Raw genomic sequence first — 15,546 nt, forward strand, 5'->3', positions numbered from 1 at the left:
TCCAGGCCCCAGACAAGTTGGAAGGAGGTCCCTGGTCCCTGGCTCAGAGCCCATTTGCAGCAGAACAGTCGGAGCTTCAGAAACCTGCTCTCTCTCTCAGACTTTGGATGGAGAGTGGGGAGTGGGAAGTCATTCTCCAGAGCTTACTTGAGCCTCAGGGATAGTGCTCCTGAGGGAAGGTAGAAACAAGTCCCCTAACAGACGTGACAGTTTCCCCAGCATGTCCTTGCACCCTGATGCACAGGCCTGCAGGACTGGGTAGCCAGTGAGCCAGGCTGCAGGCGTGAGAACTCCCAGCAAAGCCCTGGGACAGGCAGCTTCCAGGACCCAACTTGGGGTGGCAGGGGGCAGGGGGGAGGGCAACGTTTCAGAGAAAGGGCAGGAAAGGGCTAGAAAAAGCCCAGGGCTGGGTGGCAGAGAAGTCAGTGGCTGGCCTTCAAGGGCACAGCTGGGGGATCAAGTGTGTCCTAGAGGTCCTAACGGGATTGGCCGGTGGGGCCCCAGCCCCGCCCAGCCTGGGAGCCTTTTCCAGGCCGGTTGGCCAGCTCGCATTACAATTCTTGGCTGTGTGCTTGCAGCAGGACGCGCGGGCGACTCCGGCTCCAAGGTCAGTGAGACCATGAAACTTGGTTTTATTCTTCCCAAGTGGGGGCATTGCTGGATCCAATGTGAGGGGCCTTGTGAACAGTGGACCGAGGCTATGGGCCCGGACCACGGGTAGGACAGTTCTCCGGGGCACTGCTCCTGTGTGGAATGCATGGTAACTAAAGGAGCCTGCCCTTACTGAAGCCTTTCCCTGTCCCCTGCACAGGCACAGGTGACCAGTCCATGGAACAGCTGCGCATGAGGTGCGAGAACCGTATCAGCACCCTGCTGTAGTGTCTGTTTTTGATAGAGAATCAGGATGTTTTTTTTGGGAAAACAATCTAAATGCCACTAAGTGTGAGACTTTGACCTTCGATTTTCTTTCCCTTGTAATTTAGAGACCAATCGATTTGTTTCTTGGAATATTTTCCTTCAGCAGCATCAAGAGCGGCAAATCGGTGACCTAGGATACACAAACTAAAATGTGAACATTTTGAGGTACTCAAAAGGTAGCTAATTACTAATAGGGTCAATAGCTGGATCCAGTTTAAACTGGTTCATATTATTACTACAAATTCATTTTTGAAATTATTAACACATTGATAAGGAGCCAAGTAACTGTTTTCTCCTAACCAGAGGTAAAAATGCTGCAACATTGGCTTAAGTGTATTTCATCTCCAACAAAAGCCTCGTCTTTGCTTGTTTGGTTGGTCGGCTCTCAGTGAGTTACTGTCAGCCCTGTTCTCGTTTCTTGAGTGGGTGACATCTCTGCATTTGAAAGCTCTGGTGGGTGTGGAGAGTGGCATTTGCCAGAAGAAGCCAAAACCCTCTGGCTCTTCTCAAGCGCTGCCCTTTAGACCTTCCTGCTCTTCGAAGCCTCCAGAGGGTCACCTGGAATCATGTGAGGTGGCAGTTAAAGCCTTCACGAGGCTACAATAGTTTAACCATTGTGCTGTTACCAGCACTGCCTCTTTCCTTGTCTGCTCCTCTCACGCTTCCCATTTCTGGTGTCTTTGGTATGTTCTCTCTGTTTTCACAGAGAAGAACACCCCTACCAGCACCAGAACTTGACGAGGGGGCTTCCTGACCAAGCAGGCTCTTAGAGGAGATCAGGGCGCTATCAGGCTGTGTGAGCACTCCGCTTCCTCCTCTGCATTTAGAGGTGCCCTTTTGAAAGACCCCAGCCTTTAGACTGAAGCCTTCTTGTGGGTTAAGGCACCAGTCCATCAAAGCACATGAGTGCCACATGCTCCTATAGACTCTGCCAGTTTCGTGATCACATCACACCCTTAGAGAATGGGCCAGGTCAGCTTTTCTACAGAAGTGTCTGAGGAAGGCCCAGGAAACTGGGTCAGGGGGAAGAATAAGGAATGGGGGGTCCTGGATGTTTAAAGGCAGGAGAAAGATTGGTTCTGAGACAGATTTTGCCCTGGCTCAGAGTTCCTAGGCCTCTATCTCTGCCACAGCTTAGAGAGGATCCATTTGCCTTCTCAGAAGAAACCAACCACACAGAACCTTGTGTCAAGCATTCTTGGAGTTCCTGCCCACTGAGTCAGGAATCCCACAGGGAGCCAGTCATGAAGGTGACCGTTGGCGGTCACATCCACCCCTGCGTGAGAAGCCGCAGAGACTCTTTACTTTGGGCAGGGAAGGAGGGACCCACTCTTTTACAGCATTTCAAAGGACTAGATGGTTCCAACTTCCTATTTTCTTGAAAACAATTTACTGTCAGAGACGAGTCTGGTAATGGTTCTATGTTTTCATTGCAAGGAGTCCTAGGAAACACCTGTGTGACAGGGAAAGGCTGTAAACATCTCCTGCCTATGACTTTCTACCTGCTGAATAAAACAGAGATGCCCAAGGGTGCCCATTAGGGTGACAGTATATCCAGTGGTAATGAAGTAACTTGAACCCTTTGCTCTTTTAGAACTGGGAGGAGACAGCCATTTTCTGCTGGCCTAGGAGACTAGCATCAGGTGAATTTGTTCAGAGTGTTCTGTGGAACTGGTTCAACCCCAGACTCTCTCTGGATGGAAAACTGACATGTGGTCCTCCCTCTGGCTTGCCACTGTCCTCTGGCCCCAAGGAGCTCAGACACATGGACACTGTGTACAGTTGGAACTGAAATAACACTGAGTCAGCAGAAAGGCACCTATGGCGTCTCCATTCAGGATATTCGGGATGACCTGGAGGCTCAGAATTGAGGCAGTGACAGAACCAAAGGCCTCCACATTCCAGGATATCACAAAACCAGACAAAACCCTTACACCAGGACTCAGACTCCCAGTACACTTGCCTGGACAGATACACACACACACACACACACACACACACACACACACACACACACAGATCTTGGGCACTCTGACAAAAGGGTTGAATGTGGTGGTTCTCATTTTTCAATGGAGAAAAGAAGGACAGGAATAAAACAAATATTACCTTTGGCTGTGATCTTGCATCCCATATAGAAATCTCTCTGGCTTGGAGGCCAGGAATGCTGTCAGATTTTAGCCCTAGTGCTGTAAACAATGACCTTCCTCCTCACCCCTGCAATCATGACTTCTGTATAAAGGAGGAGAAAGAAAGAAAGGAGAGAGAAGACAAGCCCCATCTTCTCAGAGAAAAGCAGGCTGGCCCAAAGTCCCCAGCATGGCTGGTACACTGGGAACCTGGCATCAGAGTGGAGTGGGCAGAGGTGCCCCTGGCATCTAGGCCACTTCAGCAGAAGTCTAAGGACAAGGAAAAAGAACAGGCTCATAATATTCTGGGACTCTGGGGGAGTCACATCCTCTGAGGACAATCTTGTGACCAGGAGCTACTGTGCTAAATGTATTTCTATGGGGGTCCAACTGAGCAGAGTGATCTGTGGCACCCCTAGGTCCTAAACCACACAAGAGGTTCCCCTCCAGTTGCTGGTCAGCGTGGGGCTATCTGTGAGGCACTGGGGTCTGCAAGAGACCCGTATCCAGGGACGAAGAGAAGCTGGGTTCAAATCCAAAGACAATCCTGAGTTCAGTGTGTTGGCCCTGAGATCTGGAGCTGGTCGCTTAACCTCTCTTGAGCCTCAGTTTCCCCATCTGCAAAATAATGCCTACTTGGCAGGATTGTTCCGAAGACTAAAGACAATGTTTGTAAGGCCCCTTGCATGGCACATAACTCATGGTAGGATCTCAATAAATATTAGTTAAAAAAAAAAATAAAAAAGACAATAAGATTTGACTGAGCGTGCAGGGATGGAAAGGACCTTCCAGGTAGCCAGAAAGTAGAAATCCTGTTTTCGTTTATTTTTCTTATATCAGATAACTGGACAAAAAGGTCATGGACTTCAGGCAGTTTGACATTCACGGTGTCTAAAACTACCCAGATTTCCCCAAGCAGTGTGGGAATAAAGGGAAAAAGAGAAAAACAACAAACCGAAAGAGGGGCTATGGCTTCTGGGGTTCTTTCTCTTGCTCGTTGAACTCTATGCTGTGGTTCCGGGCCATCCTTTGAGGCTGTCTAATCTAGTTTCCCTGCTTTCCAGACACTCATCCAAGAGGAAGGATGGCCAGCATCTTCTCCAAGTTGCTAACTGGCCGCAATGCTTCTCTGTTATTTGCCACCATGGGCACCAGTGCCCTGACCACTGGATACCTGCTGAACCGGCAGAATGTGAATGCTGAGGCCCGGGACCAGCACAGGCTATTCCCTGCAAGGTAAGTCCTCTTAGCTTTAAAGTAACTCCAAGTGCCAGGCAGAAATATGCTGTCCTCTGCTGGAAACTGTCAGCGAGTATCCCTCTTTTTGCCTTGGAGGACGACTAAGTCAAACTGACAATCATTTTTGAGACTCATTAAACACAGTGACCTGTAGTGAATACAAGGAAGTGTAGTGTCATCATTCCTGCCTGGAGCTTGCAATCTAGTTGGATAGTAATAATAGTAATAGTTAACGTTTATTGAGCACTTTTATGCGTGTTAAGTACTATATATGGAGTATCTATTTCATTCATCTTAGCATCCCTTTGTGATGAAATGGGGGTTTAGAAAAATTAGATAGTGCCCAAGTTCACACAACTAGTCCAGCCAAACGCAAATCCAAGGACTCTGATTATAGACACATGCCTTACTCGCTGCTATAACGCCTCCTGGAAAATGTGATGTTATCATGCTGACTTTAAGTATAAGCTTTAAAGGACATTGCAGATTGGAAGTGGAGGCATGGCATAAGATGGACATGTTTTCTCAGCCCTCGGGACCCGGCCATGGATGAGCAGCACACACACTGAATTGAGTCGGACGGCAGTGCTGACTTTAAGGGATTCTGCATAGGCAGATGTGGATGGGAGAGACAAGGAAAACTCGAAGTGTTTCTCAGAGGCATTCACTGGCTCTTGTGGGAATCGGGGTCCCTGAGGGAATTACTGGCTCCCACCATATACCTCAGGAGCTCCTGGGGTGAGTCTGCCTGTGTTTGAGCACGTGGTGATCCTGAATCCTCTATTCTGCAACCAATTCTTATCCCACAGTCAGATAGCACCCCATTTCATTCCTTTCTATGTATTATTCCAACAGATATTTACTGAATGCCTCTTTCAACAGCCAGACACTGTTCTGAACAAAGCAGATAGTCATGAAGCTTGTATCATAGACAAAGGACAGATAAATAACTGAATTCCCGTATTGTCCCACTTGCAGAATTTCTAGCCTCTTCACCACAAGACCTAAGAGACCAAAATGTGGCTGTTGTATTTTTACCAAAACTTCTGGGTTAAAAAAAAAAGTCTGCACATGATTTTAATTTAATTTCTAATTATCGTCATTCTATCTCCTCTTTATGTGAACATGAGCCACAGTCTGTGCGCTGCTGCAGCTGGCATCATGGAACACAGGCCCCTTTCTCTGGCACTTTAGGGGACTTTTTCTTTTTTTTTAATCCATCTTACTTCAGTCATGACTCCAAGTCAAATGTCCCTGTGCCAACTGGCTAAAGAGAGCCTGGTGGAAGGATGGGCAGAAACGAAGCCCAGTCGTAGGCCCCTTCCTTCGGGGGCTGTCGCTGAAAGCCTCTCCTCTCCACACGCAGTGCAGACTACCCTGACCTGCGCAAGCACAACAACTGCATGGCCGAGTGCCTCACCCCTGCCATCTACGCCAAGCTCCGCAACAAGGTGACCCCCAATGGCTACACCCTGGACCAGTGTATCCAGACTGGAGTGGACAACCCTGGCCACCCCTTCATAAAGACTGTGGGCATGGTGGCTGGTGACGAGGAGTCCTATCAGGTAAAACTATCAGCTGCTCGTTCCAGTGTGGAGGGAAGGGGGTGCCCTGGGTCCCAGAGTCCTCCCCTTCTCTATGGGGCCAGCTTTCTGCCTTCTCGGGCACGGCTCCCTTAAAGGGAAACCAGCTTCAGCAGAACATCTGGAACACTTTCTGGAACAATGAGGTCTACAGCTTCCCAGGGACGAGGCTTCCTTTGCTGCCGCTCTAGTATCCCTCCCACGGAGGAATGAGTTGCATGACAGAGCTCTCTGAGCTTGTCAAAGGAGTAAATGGGTACAGAAAAAAATAAAATAAAACCTTTCAATTTACTTTATTGGTGTTGTGTATTCAGCAATAAGACATTAGGAGATGATGCGTTTGTGGCTGGGCTTTATTGCGGGGAGAGGATGGTTCGGTGTGTCTTTAACTTTAAGAATTATTGATAGTAGCCCAGAATACTGAGTTCATATCTCTCAGAAAAATCGTATGATTTTCACATCCTCATCCTCAGCACAGAAGCACAGGATGGTCCTCTGTTAGGGGAGCTCAGCCACCAGGTGGCCTTCTCCACGGAACAGCCTCTAGTCATGGCAAATGCCTCCAGCCTGCACCCTGAGGTCCGCCCACTCTGCACCTTCTGTTACAGGGAGCTGAAAACAGTTTGCTGGGAAGGCAACCATCAAGAGCATGGCAGGAGCCATCTTGAATAAACAAGACTGCTTCCTTCATGCACAGCAGTGCACGACTATGGGCTCCCTGAGTGCCCGAGTGGAGCTAGGCCCCTGTACCTACACACAGCCCCCACACTTTCCCACAGCTCCCAAAGCCTGCAGGGTGCTCTCTTATGTCTTCTCTTAATGTTATTTTTACCTGAAAGATGTTCCTGAAGGTTTTGTTTTTTCAAAAATAGGTTTTCCCTGAGATATTTTGGGCTGGAAAGGTCCTCACGGGGTGAAAGGTCCCTGCGTTTCCCTATCTAGTGCTGTGTACTTTTATTCTAGTGCAACTGGGTGTCCACAATTTTATCATGTTGCTTACATTCTAGAACGTAACCTTCGCTTTTGACCACAAAACTACTTAAACTTTGATTTGGCAGTTTCTTTAGTTCTACAAAGGCAAGAACTTCTGGGGAAAACATTCAAATTCTTAAATGCAAGATTTTCTTGTTCAGTCTGGTGGCAGTGAGCGTGGCATAATCATTCCGGTGAAGGTTACCATGATGCTCTGCAGCCCTGCCCCCTGCTAAGGGGCAAGGTACCTCAAAGAATTTTATTTCTGATATAAACCCATCATCATCACCATCATCATCATCAACCACCAATCCACCCTCACACCCATGTCCTATATGGTAGACAAACCAATTAAAGAGGAGACAGGAGCCTCTTTCCTCCTGCAGGTGTTTGCCGACCTTTTTGACCCTGTCATCAAACTCAGGCACAATGGCTATGACCCCAGGGTGATGAAGCATCCCACGGATCTGGATGCATCCAAGGTAGGCTCGCCCTCTATGCTCCTGCCTATGAGGCTGGCACTCCAGAACCCAAAGTCAGGAGCACCTGAGAGAAGGGACCCGGGGGCAGATGCCCCTTAAAAGCTCTGTGGCCGCCTTAGCCTTAGCACTGCATGCTTCCTGGAGGGCCGCCGAGCGGGTCAGGAAGGTCCCAAAGTCTTTGTTTTCCTTAATAAGTACCACTGGGGTGGTGTGGTCGCTCAGAACTTTAAGCCTTTTCTAAAGCAATTCCTTATTTCATCCGCCACGTAGAGGCCAAGGCCTTCAGGCGGCGCTGTACAAAGTAGCCCTGCCTTACCGCCCTTACTTCTAAGACCCCTGTCTCCCAGTTCCAGAACGTGTCCGGCACGGTGGTTGTGCAGCGCCTGAGGGTCCCCTGCAAGGGATACTGCCAGTCAGCAGGTTGGAACCTACTGTGGTTGTGGCAGGACTGTGGTCCGAGATGGTCGCAGTGACCCCAAGCTCTGCTCGTCAGGTCACCCAAGGGCAGTTTGACGAGCGCTACGTGCTGTCGTCTCGGGTGCGCACAGGCCGCAGCATCCGCGGGCTGAGCCTGCCGCCTGCCTGCAGCCGGGCGGAGCGGAGAGAGGTGGAGAACGTGGCCATCACGGCCCTGGAGGGCCTCAAGGGGGACCTGGCTGGTCGCTACTACAAGCTGTCCGAGATGACGGAGCAAGACCAGCAACGGCTCATCGATGTGAGTGGCCCTTAAACCACCGGAGCTGCCTGGGGTGGGGCTGAGCCAAGCGCCTTGACCCAGGCAGTGCTGCCTCTCCCGGAGCTCAGGCCCCTGCCCTTGCTGAGAGGGCTTCTGCCTGTTCACAATAGTGAAGATGAGGCCTTAAAACCTTAGGCCAAGCCACGGAAATACTCTAAGGATAAAAATCTGCAGAGGAATCTCCTATATGGAGTTGGTGGGTTGGACATCCATGGGTGGGGGTGAATGGAGGATTCCTTTGCTTGTCTGTTAGATAGGAACAATTGGGTGTGGAAATCCTGTCTGTGCCCTGAGGATGGTCCCCGTTACCACACCCAAATTTAGTCCTGGAAACAAGGGAGATCTGGAAAATAAATTATTCAGGTGGAAGGCCTGCCCTGGCTGGCACAGGGGGCAGCCTCTGGGATTCCTGCTGCCTCCACATCCTCCACAGCTTCACTCTAACACTAGGGCGGACGAAACTCCAGTCTTATTTTATTTTATTTTTTTCCCTGTAACACAGCTAAAACAAGATGGCAGTTTCAAAAATAACTTTTAACTAAACTCCAAGAAGCAGCAGAAACAACTCTGTCATTTTAGAGCATGCAATGCCACAAAATATATCCCATTTCCAAACCTGACAGGCCAGCTTTATGGTCTGTGGGCCTCGGTCTCCTGGTCTCTGCAGCTATCAGGCCAATCTTCTCTGTCCTGTTACAGAACAAGCCCTCTTCTGCCTCAGGTAGCCACTTCTGGTTTCCAGCTTAAAGGACAGGCTGTTTTCTGGGCAGCGACAGTCCACAAGCCTGTCCTGGCTCAAGTCTCTGACCTCTTCCACTTCTCAGAGATTGTAGAAAGACTTCGCTCCCCATATCCCCTTGATTTCTCATTTCAGTGTAATATTCTTACTGTGTACACACAGAAAGAAAAATGTCAGTCATTTGACATTGATTTTGATATGTAAAGTAGTGTCATGTAGTTAAAGGCATAAGCTTGGGAATCATACAGGTCTAGGTTTGAATTGAGGCTCTGCCTCTTCCTAGCTGTGCGATATTGGGTAGGTTGTTTTCTCTTTCTGAATCTTAGTTTTATTCACCTATAAAATAGAGTGATTATACTTCCTCATAGTGTTGTTTTGAGAATTAAAGGAAATAAAAGCACATAGCATAGAGCCTGACGCATATTAAACATTAAATTAATGGTGGCTATTTTATTTATAGATCATTATTTTACATCTCTAATACTTTTTAATGAAAGGAAGGATAACAAATGAATCAATAACGTTAGAAACATAGAGAACGGTGGCTGTGTAGAACCGACTTTTCAGGATAGCTTCCCTCACTCACTGCCCATTCGGCCATTGCATGGGGTTGGTGCTAGTGGGGTATACACACTCCATAGTGATGAAGTATTTTCATCTGGGCTAAGCCAGTGGGTCTTAACCTTAGCCGTACACTAGAATCACCTGAAGAGCTTTTAAAATTCCCTATGACCAGGCCATACCCCATAACAATTAAGTCAGACTCTCTGGGGGATGGAAACTGGGTATTAGTATTTTTTTTTTTAAGTTCCCAGCTTATTCCAGTGGGCAGCCAAGGCTGAGAACTACTGGCCGAGAGACCTCAGCCACTATTAATGAGTCGAAACTTGAAAACCTGGCACTTGCGGTTATGTCTGATCTCATTAGTTTCTCTTTTCTGCTTTGTCCCTTTTGGCCCGCAGGACCACTTTCTGTTTGATAAGCCAGTATCCCCTTTACTAACATGTGCTGGGATGGCCCGTGACTGGCCAGATGCCAGGGGAATCTGGTATGGACATAGCATTTCACATTTGCAGTGTGCGTAGAGGATTTCCTTCAGGTCACCTGCTTGTCCTAACCTGAAGTTGCTGTGACTTGCACTTGACAGCATGACCAGCCTGAACTAAATAGAGAAGACAGTACTTAGAAATTGTGTGTGCGTGTGTGTGTGTGTGTGTGTGTGTGTGTGAGAGAGAGAGTAGAGAGAGAGAGAGAAGGAGAGAGAGACAGAGACAGAGACAGAGACAGAGACAGAGAGACAGAGAGAAAGAGAGATACCTAAGTATTGGGATGTTGCTAAGATGTACAGGAGTGTTCGCTGGTTTGCATGAATTATGCATGAGAAAAAGACTATATTTTTAAGAAAAAATTAGCTTCATATTATTTGACCTCACAGAGAATCTGTTTCATGATATTAAAGCAAAAGAGCAGAAAATGAAAAATAAATATTGAGGATTTAAGCAAAACCCTACAAGGAAGAATGGATATCAAGTGTATATATATATTTTATCTTGGCCAACAGTCCTCAGTCCACTTTGATTCCTGTACCTTGGTAGGTTATTATGACATAACCCAAAAGAGCTGAGATAAGAGTGTTCACGAGCAGCTGCTCAGTGGGGGCGGATAGGCAGGCTCTATCTATTCAGCAAACATGGGTGAAATCTTCTGCACCCCAAACACCATGGGCTGCAGGTAAAATCTTTTTTTCTCTTTTAAGCACCACAGATTTGGGTTGAATATATTAGGATATAAGATACTCTTGTAAGTGTCAAAGCCAAATGTTACTATAGTTGAATTATTGTCACCTGAGTCTGAGGAATGAGGGTGATTATATTCTTGTTGGGCAAAAACATGGCATCTTTAAGGGTGGAGTTGGTCTTATTCTTCATTCTGTCATGTAACATTATTTTGTAGTACTTGATCAGGAACAATTAAAAGATTAGGGTCATCTAGGAAATAAGAAAGGTGAAATGAAGCAATCAAGCTACCGAGGTAATGAGAATTTTCACGTGTTGAAACAAATGTAATTAACACTCGACACCATATTTCTCTCTTCATTAGGCATAATTATGATAAGACATTTCTCATCTGGATTAATGAGGAAGACCACACCAGGGTAATCTCTATGGAAAAAGGAGGCAATATGAAAAGAGTATTTGAGCGATTCTGTCGTGGACTCAAAGAAGTAAGATGTTATCAGAGATTTCTGAAGCTTCACAAAATAAAGTATCTTTACTTTTCATTTTTGAAAGAAGACACTACGGTGACTTCCAGGATAGGGCTAATTTTTTTTTTTTAGGGATCATGGCACTTTTGGGGGTGGGACTTCAGGGCAGTGCTTCAAAAAATGAATGATTTTCTTTTGTCATTAGCAAGCTGCCATGCTTCCCTCTTGAAGCCAGAATGGTTTGGGGGAAGTGTGTGGGTCATAAGTTATTTTCTGATTTCTTTAACAGTGCTCTTGGCTGAATTCTAAGCAGAGAGATAGTATAGGATGTAACTATGTTCATAAGTAACCTGACCATGGCCTTACCTGCTGAGAAATCTTATATTCTCCTACTATCCTCACATGAAAAATATCAGCAATTGACATTTATTGAATGTTTGGTATGTGCTGGGTACTGTATTCAATGTTTTACATGGTTCATCTAATTTAATTAGACCATTTTAATATTCTGATAGGAGAGAGATCATTTTTTATTCAGGAAGTACTATAAGTTTACCTACATTTCATTCATGGTAAACATATAATACACACATCTCTCCCTGATGTTTGGGGTGTGCTGAATGAATAGATATTTGAGAACTCTGTCATTTGTTCACTGTTGTAGGTAGAACGCTTAATCCAAGAACGAGGCTGGGAATTCATGTGGAATGAGCGCCTCGGATACATTCTGACCTGCCCTTCGAACCTCGGCACCGGATTACGGGCCGGTGTCCACGTTAGGATTCCAAAGCTCAGCAAGGTAATGTAATGTACCTGTTGGGTTCCACCAGGATCAGCTCAGATGGGACCGCATTATGAAGAGAGAAAATGTCACTGCCCATTCCTTTACCCTTACTTTCTGCACCTACAACTGAAAATGACAAGAAAGTGTTAAGTTTACCTCAAAAGACATTTGTATCAGCAGCACAGACGGTTGAGGGGCTATGAGAAAGGACTGCAGCTTCTAGAACAAGAAGTTTAAATTCTCCTTCATATAACAAGCCCAGATAGGTAGGCAGGCTGCTCTTCCATCTCTTTCTCCGTCTCTGTGAGTGCAGAGGTTCTCAGACTTGAGCCTGCATCAGAATCACCTGGAGGCTGGTAAAAACACAGATTCTCAGGCCCACCTGCAGAATTTACATTTCTAACAAGTTTCCAGGTGATGCTGCTGGGCAGGGAACTACCCTCAGAAGTCCACTGTCTCAAGGCATTGTCCCCTTGCAGAGTTACCGTAAGGCCCCACGTTCTAGCTTGTGGGGAGAGAGCATGCAAGTGTTTCCATGCAAAGATTTATGGTCTAGGCCTGGAAGTGGCACACATCATTCTACTAGAACTCAGCAAGAACTTAGCCAGTGGTCACTTTCTTAGCTCCACTTATGGAAGAAGAAGAAAAACGATTCTAGTGGACAACTAGTAATTTCTGCCACAGCACACCAAGTGAATCAAATACTTTAAAACAATTTTAGAAAATGTGCTTCCTGCCAAAAAAAAAGTGTGAAAATTTTTGTGATTCAAAATTTCAATGCTAAAAAGTTATTTGATGATTTAACTTCATTTTAATTATATCGGTGATCACTGTTATATAGATAAATAATAAAAATTCACCAATGCTGGCATCCAGATGCCAAAAAAGCAGTTTAGAAGTTAATAACAGCTCTGCAACCTTCTAAATATGTGACCTTGGGCAAGTTAATTCTTTTGAGCCTTAGTTTCCTCATCTGTGAAGTGGGGATGAAAGCAATACCTACTTCATGGGGTTGTTGTAAGGTTTAAAAGATTTAGCACAGTGGACTGGTATATAGTAAATATATCTTCAATGTTATTATCACCCATTATACATCTTTTCTAAGTGAATGTGCCAATGACAGCAAATGGATTTTGCCTCATACAACACTAAGTATTATCCCTTGTCCCAGGATCCCCGCTTTTCGAAGATCTTGGAGAACCTAAGACTGCAGAAGCGTGGCACAGGTGGTGTGGACACTGCAGCAGTGGCAGATGTGTACGATATTTCTAACATCGATCGGATTGGTCGATCAGAGGTAACAACTCTTTCAGTTTCTGAACGTGAACTAACACGATCAACCTAAGATAAAGAAAAGTAGCCTAAAAGGCTTACCTTATTCACAAAATCTGAGACTGCCGCTTTCCCCATTGAGTCCTGAGTCACGTTAGTGTTTCATTCTGTAGTGCTCTTCTTCCACAGGGAATAATGGCATAAAAGTAAGCACAGTGTAAGCTGAGAATGTTCAGGCGAGTAAAGGAAGTCACGGGGGTGCTGTTGTCACCAGCTTGCCCCAGGGAGCAATTCCAGCAATCTTCAGCGGCAGGAGCTCTAGTGTGAGAAAGCACAGCAGTATTTTATCACTGTGGAGTCAGAGAACACGTGTGCTATCTCTCCGAGGGTGGTAAAATAGTGGAATTTTCTCTTGATTCTGAATTTCTTTTGGTGAAGGCCACATACTGTCATCTTTGCTTTGGTCTTTTTAGATACTCGATACTTTCTAAAATTATATTTTCAGGGCTAAAGAAGGTAAATAATGTATGCACTAGGTATACATGATTGTGCTCATAAAATAATTCTTAGGATTCTGTGAATACACTGGATGAAAAGGATTCATAAACTATATGTAGGCCTGAAGCGATGTGTGAGGCGAAGCATAAAGAATGCACTTAAGGAACATGCAGCTGAATCCTAAGCAAATACTGATCTCAGTAAGTTGCACCAACTTATCTGGATGTGGTCTCATTGAACATATTATGCCCATCATTAATTTAAAAGTCTCTTTTTATTATTACATGAAACTCCTAATAACTCAGTGGCTGGTTATTAAATCTGTGGATTATTGATGCTCTTTTTTCTTTCTTGCCAACTTTTGAATATTTCATTGCCTGTTGGTATACCTACTAGTAAACTGAGGGAAAAAAAGGAGAAAATACTCAAACACTTAAATCAGCCTATGTGCTACCAGTTCTGGTTAAGTACTTAAGGAAGAAGCAGTATAAATACTACAACTTATGAAACTTGCTGAACAAAGTGTGGTATACTGACTAAAGAAAATGTGGTGCCCAGCCCTGTGTGCTTCTAATATTAACTAGATTTTTATTACTGGAAGCAAGGTAGCATCACTTTAAAAAAATTTTTTACGTCTAACTATAAGTTAATAGGTGATTATTATAAAAGCTAGAAAAATGCCAAAAAGTATTAGAAAACAAAGCCATTTACTTATTTAACCTAACAACCCTAAGAAAACGATTGTGAACATTATTCTAAATTGCCTTCCATTTTTACAATTATTCAAAAGGTTTTTTTAAACAAAATTTAGTATTATAACATATATTTGATAACCCAGCTTTTTCCCAATGTATTATTATATCATGAATATATTCCTATGATATTAAGTAATCTTAAAAAACATTTAATGACAGCACAGTAAAGATAGTCCATTATCTAATATCTCGATGATTATTTAGTGTTTTGTTTCACCATCTCTATATATAACCCTAACAAAACTCTGATTATTTAGGATATATTTCTGCTTCCTATCTCTGACAGTGACCATCAGACACCTCTCCCCCCACAACCCTATAGAGAAATAATAAGAAGGAAGAAATGTCTGTAAAGTCCATCTAACATGGCAAGTTCTCATTGTTCCAGTGTTGTTCCTGTTGACCAATGCCTTGCATGTGTCTTCTGTGCAAATTAATCATTCATCTTTTTCACTATTTAAGGTCGAGCTTGTTCAGATAGTCATCGATGGAGTCAATTACCTGGTGGATTGTGAAAAGAAGTTGGAGAGAGGTCAAGATATTAAAGTGCCACCACCTTTGCCTCAGTTTGCCAAGAAGTGAACTTTCTCTTTACCAATTTATAAATAATCTGTCTGCTGGTATGACAGACCTAAAGAAATTTCTACTCTGAGAGTTTTTGTAGACTTGGAAAATGTAAAATTGTATAGCCTATCTATCTTTACAATAAAACTCTCCTTAACTTCTTTGGTTTCCCTGATTTTTTAAAATGCTACTAACAAGGGCAAACACATCCAATTATACATAGCAGGAAGCAAAAACATTTTCAGGCAATGATTAAATGAATATTTGTAAGACTACTTACATGCAAATCTAGAAACCCTCCAACTATCTAGATGCTACTGTAGTCAACTCTTTAACAAATACCTATGGACACACACCATTGGAAAACAGCGAACTAATATAATAATTTTCTGGCAAATAGAGCAAAAGGAGATTCATTTCTCTTTAAAGTGTAGAAAAAACAGAGGCTATTTATTCAGGGCTTGCTAAAGCAAGAGAGTTAGCAACCATCACTTGAATTGAGCAGAAACTTAGAGGCAGGCAATAGGAAAGCTTTACTGTGAAAAAAAAGAGAAAGGCTTCAGATATGCTGAGTGGGATTGTAGGCATGGGGAAAGTAGAGGTAGGCTAACTAGAAGCAAGGTATCCTGTGTAATTGCTTTGGGGAGCATATTTGGTATTCTCTGCTTGGTC

General features: G+C 44.7%; 1 protein-coding gene across 1 annotated transcript; it reads left to right on the forward strand.

Moving 5' to 3' along the window:
* The first annotated feature begins 446 nt into the window (after positions 1–446).
* On the forward strand, positions 447–15,035 carry CKMT2 (creatine kinase, mitochondrial 2). The gene is made up of 10 exons (XM_039874958.1): positions 447–607; positions 4,109–4,280; positions 5,650–5,848; positions 7,225–7,320; positions 7,814–8,035; positions 9,758–9,843; positions 10,896–11,019; positions 11,666–11,800; positions 12,957–13,082; positions 14,773–15,035. The coding sequence occupies exons 2-10, from the start codon at positions 4,129–4,131 to the stop codon at positions 14,890–14,892; spliced, it is 1,260 nt and encodes a 419-aa protein (XP_039730892.1). The 5' UTR covers positions 447–607; positions 4,109–4,128; the 3' UTR covers positions 14,893–15,035.
* The last annotated feature ends 511 nt before the right edge of the window (positions 15,036–15,546 follow it).

Source organism: Pteropus medius, unplaced genomic scaffold (genome assembly GCF_902729225.1).
Source record: "Pteropus medius unplaced genomic scaffold, Ma_sr-lr_union100, whole genome shotgun sequence".
Taxonomy (NCBI): Eukaryota; Metazoa; Chordata; class Mammalia; order Chiroptera; family Pteropodidae; genus Pteropus; species Pteropus medius.